The sequence below is a fragment of the Sminthopsis crassicaudata genome, chromosome 1 (genome assembly GCF_048593235.1).
Source record: "Sminthopsis crassicaudata isolate SCR6 chromosome 1, ASM4859323v1, whole genome shotgun sequence".
In the NCBI taxonomy this organism is placed as follows: Eukaryota; Metazoa; Chordata; class Mammalia; order Dasyuromorphia; family Dasyuridae; genus Sminthopsis; species Sminthopsis crassicaudata.
Genome location: NC_133617.1, coordinates 334,405,713 through 334,416,081, shown reverse-complemented (window position 1 = coordinate 334,416,081; position 10,369 = coordinate 334,405,713). Strand labels below are relative to the sequence as shown.

Here is a 10,369-nt window from a genome sequence, read left to right as displayed (position 1 = left end):
TTTCTGGTTGTAGCATCGGCTGCCAACATGCCCCAAGTATTTTTTGCCTTGGGCCCTGGGGCTGGGCCCCTCGTCCTGTTTCCCTCAATCAGTCGACATTCTGATGCCCAATGGAAGCCTCTGTTGCATTTTGGACATGGGGTATTGAGGCTTGTTCTCCCACCCTGTTTTCTCACTCTGTCTCTATGCCAACATTGAGCTTTCAGAGGCCCTACTTTACCACATTGAAAGCATTGATGAGTCTCTCTAGAAGTCCCTTGCCAAAAGGGACCCTGTCTTTTCCATGTTGGGATCTTGGGAAGTCTGCATCATAGCCTGGCTATAAAAGGTATTTGTGCCCATTGTGGCACAGCATCTTATGATCTCCTCTAAAGGAGCATCCCTATTTAGTCCTAGTATAATCCTTCTACAAACCTCATTGGCATTGTCTCTAGCAAGTTGCCTTATCGTAATGTCTGTTACTGCATTTTCACCATTAATTCGTATGACAGCTGTCTGCAAACATCCCACAAAATCAGCAAAGGGTTCATTTGGCTCTTGTGCAATTTTTGTGAAGGTCTCACCCTTGTACTTTTTACTGGGGAGAGAAGCCCACGCTTTGATAGCAGCAGCAGCAATTTGCTCAAATGCTGTTATGGAGTAATTGATTTGTACTGAAATGTCTGCATAAGAACCTACACCTGTTAGTTGGTCATAGGTGATTGGAGGATTAACTCCACTATGACAATTTTGTTCGTCTTTTATCCTATATAGCTCACTATATTCAGAAAGCCACAAGTTTGGTCCAGGTTCTAAGCATATCCTTGCTATAGATTTCCAGTCCCTAGGGGTTAAGACTTCATAAGCCAAATTCTGTAATAATATCTTTTTTTTTCCCTGAGGCTAGGGTTAAATGACTTGCCCAGGGTCACACAGCTAAGAAGTGTTAAGTGTCTGAGACCAGATTTGCACTTGGGTCCTCCTGAATTCAAGGCTGGTGCTCTATCCATTGTGCCACCTAGCTGCCCCAATAACATCTTAACATAAGCTGATGTAGCCCCATAAGGAGTGAAAGCCTTTTTCAGGTCTTTGCAGATTTCTATATCAAAAGGAGTGTATCTTCTACTTTCTTGACCTAAAGAGTTAAACTGTTGAATCACAGGATACATTGCTACTTTCAAATCAGCTAAATCCTGCCCTTCTTCTGTGGATTTTAGTAGTGCCTTTTGCAATGTAGTCATAGGAGGAGGTGATTGCTTGGGGAGGGGGGGGGAAGGAGGAGATGCTGGTGGTATCACTGCCCCTCCCATTAGTCTTCCTCCCTTCATCCTGGAAGATGAAGTTCATGAGGGTGTGTCAAGAACCAGTTCTGGTTTAGGCGGGGTTGAAGGTGCCTGGCCAGAGGAAGAATCACCATGCCCTTCATCACCCCTTCATCCTCACTTAACTCCACATGCCCTCTAGTGATATTGCTATGAATCTGTTCATTGTCTTCCTCTTTTTTCTCACACTTCCTCATCTGGCTGTTCCTAAAATTTTTCTTTTTTCTATAACTTGAAGGATTTTTTAAGGCCAATTGTATTATGTTGTATATATATAAGATGTTTCCTTGGAAATTGAATGAGGACTTTTATCATTGTAGTATTCACATAGTTGCTCTCCTACCAGCTTCCAATTTTCTAGCCCATTTTCTTCTTCCTTTAAGAACCAAGGGGACATGTGTTCTAATGTATCCAAGAGTCTAGGGATCTGCAACCAAGTTATAATTAAACCTTGTTCCTTGATCATTTTAAGCATGCTTTCTATAGTGTCCCCTTGAGGTGGGGGTAGGGCTGGAAGAATCTTTTCCTAATATCTGCCCCATTTCAGCTAGAAAAGGTTACTAGTTTAGTTTCCTATTTGTCTATTACAATACTCACCCTATTTCCTGGTTCCCGAGGGCTTCTTTAGTGAAATTAGGGTCCTTGGTCCCGCATTGGGTACCAAATGAGGCGACCATATTAGGACCCTGGATGCCTTGAATCAGCCAGAGTCAAGATAAGCAAAAATCTTTATTCTTGGTCTTTAGCAGTAGAAGTCAAAGGGAATGGACGTGTGGGATCTCTGCAACCTTACCTGGCTAGTGTCACTTCACTCCCTAGTCCTTCCCAAAATTTTCAGTATACACTAAATGATTGGGCCAGGACAGGATAGTGGGAAGGGCCATTTTCCAAGCATATTCTTATAAATTATTGTCCGACCTCAGTGCACTGACTCAAGAGTTTCAACCTTTTACCTTTTACATTGGACTAAAGGAACAGGTTAATATAGTCTTCACTGCCTCACATCTCTTTGTATGTATGTTCCATATAGCTAAAAAATTTGTCCTAGTGACCCAGTTTCTCAACAAGCTTCAGTAATTCCCTATTACCTCTAGTATCAATTCTAAACTCTTTTATTTGGCATTTAAAGTTCTTCGCACTTTGTCTTCATCCTATCTTTCCACCCTTTTCCCATATAACTCTTTTCCATGGAATCTGTAGTGTAGATTTTTTAATGGAGGCAATTGGGGTTAAGTAACTTCCCTAGGGTCATATAACTACAAACATAAGTGTCTGAGGTCAAATTTGAACTCAGGTCCTCCTGATTCCAGGGCTGGTGTTCTATCCACCATGCAATCTACCTGCTCCCATCCTGACTTTCTTGTCCTCCAACACCTTTATCTTTATGCCTCTAATACACTTTCTCCTTCCTGTTATTCTTACTGTAGCTTGTTTTCTTCAAGACTCAGCTCAAATAACACCTTTCTTTGTGCATAAACTTCAAGTACCTTCCCCTCCCCCCATCCCGATGATGACCTTGGACCTGCTTTTCATGAATTTTGCATGTGGTACCTCCACAAGGGCAAAGAATTCTGCTCCAGTGACTGTATTCTGAAAAGTGATTTGCATTTCATCTTGTCTAGAACTAGGCCTCCATATCACTTCTCTGACATCCACCTCAAATCATCAGGACCATACCACCCCTTACCCTAACCCTTCATTAGTAGTCTCCAATTAGAAAGTAAACTCCTGTGGGGCAGAAATAGTCTAGTTTGTTTGATTTGTATTTCTAGGGTTAGTCTTTTAGTAAAGACTTAATGAATACTCTGTGAGTGGGTCTTTTATCTATAATCACATTAAACACAATTGTTAAAATGTTAGGTGTGGAAGTCTCTATTTTCCTGGGTAAGTCACTTAACCTCAAATTGTCTCAGCCAAAAAACCAAAACAAAATAAAACAAAATGTTGTGTTAAGTGTTAAGAGAACTGAGATTGTTTCCCTTTAAGTCTTCAAATCTGTAGACCACAACGCTGGATTTGTAAAAAGAGCATAATAGTTGTTTTTCTTTTTTCCTGTAAATTCTTATAGATTGATTAAGTGCTTTGGGGCAATTTTGAATGACTCTTAGTCATTGCAAAATGTGCTATATTTAGTCAAATTTTGGCTATGTATGCAATGTATGACTTTGTATGGGATAACCTGCTTTGTTTAGCTTCAGAACTCCTGCCCTAGAGCTTCAGGGTTCTGACAGATGAGTGCCTGATGTGATCCTTAATCATGTTTCACTTTACTTCATCTTCTCAATCTCCCCCTTTTTTCTTAACTTTCCTTACCCTGATATTACTTCTGGTTCTGGAAGCATAGTCAAGTTAATCATTATGGAAAGTGTAGCTCTATCCACCACTCCAGAAACTTTTTAATTTTCCAATCATTATTCCAACACAATTATTTCAGTAAATTGTAAACTCTTTGGGGCTGATTTTACTTTACGTATATGCCTAGCCTTTTAATACATGTTACCCAGTAAGGGGCTAATAAATGCTTTTTCTCATTCATTCATTCTTTTTTCACTTATGCACAGTTTTTTTGGGGGAAATTTCCTTGTTTTTAAAACCGGGGTGAAGGTGGGAGAGGACACTGTTCCTTCCAACTCTAAATTTATGAGCCGGTTTTTTTCTCCCCTTGGGGAGGCTGAGATTAGGCTGTAGTAGTCTTCACTCTGTCCTCACCCAGGTCTTTGCAATAGAAAACTCATTAAAGTAAAACTGGTTTCTTCACCATTCTTCTCTCCAAGTTGTTTACTCTTTGGTCCCCCAAATCTAATATTGCGCATTTAAACTACTGTCCCTCCCTTTCCCGTAGACTCTCTAGGACTATACTCCCTTCTGCCTTCCATTCCTTCATGCTCCTCTCTCCAGTTAGGTAGCTACTCTTTCTCATCTTCGAAGACAACAGGAGGAGAGGTATTTCTTGGCATAAGCCTGGAGAGTGCACACCTGGCCACCTTCTTCCCTTTTTCTTCCTCCTGGCTCTAGAACAGCTATGCATTTGATTTTGTTCATCTTCTGACTCTACTACTTTCTATCTTGCAGGATTGCTTGAGTATTTCGCACAAGACAGCTCCAAAGGGTTAATGATTTATTTAGGCGGTTGCCAGTTTTAAGGAGAGCTAGTTTACGGACCAGTCATCTAGCAGATTTAGAGTGGACTATTTAAAACTGATCCACGGTATTTTCTGTTTCCCACTCCCAATCCTCCTCATTTTTTTCTTAATGAACTTAAAGAAGAAAAGGGCAGAAGATGAGTGAGTTTATTCTGGAAGATACGGGCTGTTGTCATGGCTCCGGGATCCCTAGGGTGGAGAGAAAATGGACTCAAAGTATCTACAGACCTTTTTCCCCCCAAATGGTCCCTGGGAGAATTGTATAGAATCGGTGGCAATAATCGGGGGAATCAGACTTTCCACAAAAGAAAACCAAATCTCTTTTTTGCTTAACTTGTGGGAGGAGCGTGCCTTCTTTAGATTTAGGATCTCAGAGAAGAAGGCAGTTATTTACTTCTGCTTTCTCCCCGCTGGGAAACTCTACTGAGGATTTCCAAAGTGCGAAAGCTGCAGCAGGCACCCTCGGCGCATCCTCCCGGACAGAGCGCCGGCTCCCCGCTCTCGCAGCCAGAAGTGGGTGGGGCGGTCAGTAGCCCCAGCGGGGACCGCGGGAAGCCCCACCTGTTTCTTTTTTCTTTTTCAACTTCTGGCTGGGGCTCCCTTGTGGGCCACACCTCCTTTTTGCCTAAATTAATCCCAGGGGATTTCTTGGAGGGGAGGAGGGGAGAAAGCCGCGGGGCCGCCAGTCACTCGGACAGCTAATCCTGCCAAATCCGGCCCTCTGCACAGAACGCGCAGTTTGTTGAGTGCCCGGCGTGAATCCCCGTGGCCTCCGCTGCACGCGGGGCTGCCCCGGCGCCCGCCCGTGCTTGGAAACCCCCGCCGCTTCTCCTAAACCCCGCTGGGATTCTGTCGGCATTTTGCAGCTTCGTACTTTTCTTAGCGAAGTGAAAAGATAGTCTTTGGTTTCCGGCAAGGCGGAGGCTAGAGGGAGAATCTGCTCTATTTTAAAATGTATTTCTCGGGAGGTGGGGGCGAGCGGTGAGTGGAAGTGGGAGAAAACTGCTCTAGATACACGCCCGCGTTGATCCTGAGCCTCAGGGGACCTCGAGCCGGGACGGTGCAGCGTGGGACGCCCGACTCGCGTGTAGAGTTCTCCGGGCTAGAGGAAGTGGGAGAGCGCGGGAGGAGCCTCCTAGGAGCTCCTCGTCCTGGAGAGGGGCTGCTTTCCCCTCTCCCACCCGCCCCCGCCGGCCTCTCGGGCCCCCGCCGCTCGAAGCTGAGTGGGGCGGGGCGCCAGCATGGGACTGCTGTCGGGGGACTGCCAGGACGGGGGCGGTGGTCGCGGCCACGGGGAGCAGCCGGTCAGCCCGGGCTGCGTCGCGGAAGAGGAGTCCTTCTCGACCCTGAAAGCCGGGCAGGAGAAGGAGGACGAGGGGGCGGAAGAAGACTGCGAGGAGTATGTGGACTTTTCTTTGCTGCCTGACACTCGCAGCGTCGCCTCGGACGATTCTTTTTATCCGGCCGACGAGGAAGACGGCTGGCTGGAGCAGGACGAGCCTGAGACCTGGTGCAGCTCGGAGGCGGAGGACGACGCGGAACCGGGGGCCGTCCCGGAGGCCGTGTCCCTCTTCCGTGCGGCCAGCACCAACAACGTGGGGCTGCTGAGAGCCCTCGTCAGTAAGGGACCTAGGGCTGAGGAGGTGCTGGAGACTGACCGCAACAACCGGGTAAGAACGGAGGAGACGAGTGTCCGTGCCCTGTGTCTGTATAGAGACAGTCCCTACATCACGACGCCAACCTCCCCCCTCGTCCCCGCCATCGAATTATTCTGTACACTTTTTTCCTTCTACCCACCCCACTCACCTAGCCTCTCTGCTTGTCCACTCGCTGCCCTAGCCCTCCTTGGCCCTCCAGCCAATCACAGCAGCTTTAGCCCTCCACAAACACTCCCTACTCGACGCCTTGTGCTCGCTAGCCTGCCAGCAGACCTCCGGCTCGGGCTTTTCTCATTACACTTTACTGCTCCAAACACATTCTCTGCCCATCCTTTTCTCGAGAGCATCAGATAAAGTCCATTTTTAGCACAATTTGCCCTAGCACATCCCAACCCAGTTTACAAGTTTCTTGCACACTGCTCCTAGGTTCGAAAGCTTTGGTCCCTCTTGCATTGAGCCTCATCCCGGACCTACTTATTTCAAACCCATTTTCTGATGGAGAAAGAGCTCTCTCAGTGTCCCATCTTAAAATTAAACTTGTATTTCATTACCATTGCCTTCGGAAGCATAATTGCATATTTCCAAACTAATTTTCCTCCTACCAACCAAGAAGAGAGTGAAAATTTAGCTTCCTGATGTTTTTAATCCCAGTAACGACTAAATAATTTAGCAAGATTCATTTAAGCTCCCGGTTTAGAGGTAAAGAAGTAGAAGGGAAATCAGTCAGCATTATATATGTGCCAGTTTTCCAGCTAAAGCCTGAGAATATAAAGAAAAGAAAACAAATCTTCTTCTATATGTAAATAGGTACAGGATATGTAAATAAGTTGGTACATAAATAAGGTAATCTTGGAGTATAGAACTTGGTCCGACCCAGGTGAGAGATGGTTATGAGTCTGAAAACTGTCAGTCAGCTTCATAGAGCATCAGCTACTTCATCCGAAAACAAACTATAATCAAAAGACATGATGTATATGAGACTGACTTTAAAGCATTCTGCCACTATCATTAATTTATTCTGCCGCTGAAGTAATATTTCATAGCTAAGTTTTCCCGGTTCAGCACTCATATTTGCTTTTGCTTGCAGAGCATTTTTTCTTCAGGAGTTTTCAATCTTTTTTTCCCACTTTCCAAGTTCTCATATACAGATAAGAAAGCCTCCACTCTGGGATAAAAATTTCCACATTCAGGTCTCCTCATTTCTGAGCTTTACAATTAAGGTATTTTTCATTCTTTCCTTAAACTATATGAATTGCTTTCCTCACACCATCTGGTTTAGTCCATTCAGTCCATTAATTTGAATTTTTACTAAGGTGTACTGTTAGGTACTTGTGATAGGCACTATACAGGATACAAGAGAACTAAGAATTGTTTCTTCTCTTTAAGACAATATATTAAGTTAAGGGTTAAGTTATGTTGTGTGGATTATAAGTGTCATAAAAGTTCAGAGAAAAATGATCAAAGAGGTTTGATTGATAGTCATAAATGGCTTCCCTGGACTTCAGGTGAGATGAGTTGAAGCTTGTTGGATAACAGAATAATCTTAGGGATTATTTTTGACTCATTTTATCATCTGTAGTTTATAAACTACTTTATAATTATTATAAGAAGTAATCCTTAGAATTTAGAGAATCTCACAGATTTGGCTAATATTGCTATCCTCAGTTTAGAGAAGGGAAACTTCTGTGAGCACCTCATTACTTTTGTTTTGCAGTTTCAGTATTTGAAATTTTGATTTTTGACCCCTAGTTACTCTTGCATTTTAGAAAATACCTCATGCTGTGCTATTTTGTTTATATAACCTGAGCTTGAGGAGAGTTTCTTTCTTTTTTTTTAATCATAGCTTTTTATTTACAAGATATATGCATGGATAATTTTTCAGCATGGACAATTGCAAAACCTTTCGTTCCAACTTTTCCCCTCTTTCCCCCCATCCCTTCCCCCTGATGGCAGGTTGACCAATACATATTAAATATGTTAAAGTATAAGTTAAATACAATATATGTATACTTGTCCAAACAGTTATTTTGCTATACAAAAAGAATCAAACTTTGAAATAGTGTACAATTAGTCTGTGAAGAAAATCAGAAATGCCACCAGACAAAAATACAGGGATTGGGAATTCTATGTAGCTGTTCATAGTCATCTCCCAGAGTTCTTTCGCTGGGTATAGCTGTTTCAGTTCATTACTGCTCTATTGGAACTGATTTGATTCATCTCATTGTTGAAGATGGCCATGTCCATCAGAATTGATCATCATATAGTATTGTTTTTGAAGTATATGATGATCTCTTGAGAGTTTCTTGAGTTATTTAAGATAATGGCTTTCCTTCACAAACTTATAATTTACTAAAAACTATCTCGTTTCTACACTTAAAAATAGAATCATAAGATTTTACAGTTGGAAGTAACCCTAGTGGTTTTCTGCACCAATCCATTCTTGAAAGGAATATTCTTGTTCAGTCTTGTCCAGCTTTTTCTGACTAGGTGGGCCACTTAGATACTGGAGTGGTTTGCCATTTCTGTCTCATGTGGATTAAAACAATTCTAAGTTCAGGGTTACATAGCTAGTGTCTGAGGTCTGATTTGAATTCAGTTCTTCCATAGGCTAGTCCCAGTGCTCTATCCATTGATCTAGTGGTTGCCTCTACAGGGATTTACAAGTGGTTATCCAGTTTCTTTGTAAAGCTTTTCAAGCAGACTAGTTTGGAAGTTAGGAAGAATTTGAATCAAGTTTTTCTAACTATGTGATCCCAGGCAAATCTTAAGATCTCTGCACCAGTTTTTTTCATTTTTAAATGCTAAACGGTCTCTGAGATCCCTTTCATCTTTCAAGATGTCAAGAAGATGACATCAAGGATTTAATGCAATGTTATTACTGCTCTATTTCTCTGCCAGAGCCCCTCGAGATCAAGATGACTGAAGATGGCCCTGGATGCAATGGGAGACCTTGGCCTTAAAGTTAAAGCTAAGGTTCTCAACAGGTCTCAATTTGGACTGAGGCGTCATCCATTCAATGGTTAAGGTTAGACTGCAATTGAGGCAAAGAATCTCCTTTCACCTAGTCAAAAAAAACAAAAAACAAAAAAAACAAAAACAAAAACCTAAGACATTCAGGAACTGGTCATTTTGGAAAATCCTCTCCTTTCCCTTCCCTCTCTTCCCTTCCTTTCTCCCTCTCTCCTCCCTCTCCACATAGGGTATCATATCCCTACTTTACTCACTGATATGCTTTTTTTTTTTTTTTTTTCTTTTTGAATCTCTGAACTTTTCCCAGAGTATTTTGGGTTTAGGGGCTAGGTTTCTCTTAAGGACCATGCGCTAAAGCAAAAACACTATCATTCTTGATTGGCCAATTTAGGTCCCTGATCAATCCCCTTTTGGTCTTTATTTGAGTCATGATTGACTCCGAGTGTATATACTAAGCTACAACAGTACTAGCCCTCCTAGAGCTTTGTTTTTAAAGGAGGAAATATCTTCTCTAAATGGAGTTGTCCTGGACTAGCTCTTTGTTATGGAAAGTTATAGGAGTGAGTAAGTCTGAGGAGGGAGTTTGGGCCTTTTCTGAAAGAGGCTGTCCAATTTGGTTGACTACCCCTTAAATTCTTGAACATAGCTCTTATTTCTTAGGGGCTTTATTTAGGTAAATTTCTCCAGTTCCATCAGCTGATCTTTATATGAAAAGATTTAAAAGGCCTTTTAGCATCCTTCTGTCGTGTGGTGCTCAAAAATAAAGGAGATGCTCCAAATATGAACTGGCCAAGACACTGTGTCCATGGGTACTATTTACCACCTTATTCTTGTAAACTGTGCATTAGTGGAGCTTTAAATCAAATTAGCTTAAAAATTTAGGCTGCCACAGCGCAATGCTGACTCATTCTATATTTGATTTCAACCAGACAAGATCTTTTTTCAAGCAAACTGCTGTCTAATTATATGCCCACCTCCTATTATATGTGTGTGTGTGAACTAGAGCTATGCATGCCTTTCAGGACATTATACATTCAGTGATTAAGGCTAGGTAGCAATTGAGGCAAAGGATGGCTGTACTGTGAAGTTGTCTCCAGAGACTGCTGATTGCTCTCTGGGAGGAGATCTGCTGTGTCAACTCAAATCTCTTCTTCTTGTAGAGAACCTTTGTCTCCAGACAGTTGCCGCCAACTCTGGTCCAGAGTAGAGAGTCTTCTTCCTCTGGAGAGTCGTCTCAAGTCTGGCCCAAACAAGACTCTCCATCTCTCCAGTGCCGCCTTCTTTTATCCTCCCAGAG

The 10,369-nt window shown here is 42.8% G+C and overlaps 1 protein-coding gene across 1 annotated transcript in view; it reads left to right on the top strand.

The window, feature by feature from the left end:
- Positions 1-5,074: 5,074 nt before the first annotated feature.
- Positions 5,075-10,369, top strand: part of ANKRD33B (ankyrin repeat domain 33B) — a 102,268-nt gene continuing 96,973 nt past the window's right edge. The window contains exon 1 of the mRNA XM_074279124.1: positions 5,075-6,114. Within this exon, the coding sequence (XP_074135225.1) occupies positions 5,686-6,114 (429 nt within the window). The 5' untranslated portion in view covers positions 5,075-5,685. The remainder of the gene's footprint in view (positions 6,115-10,369) is intronic.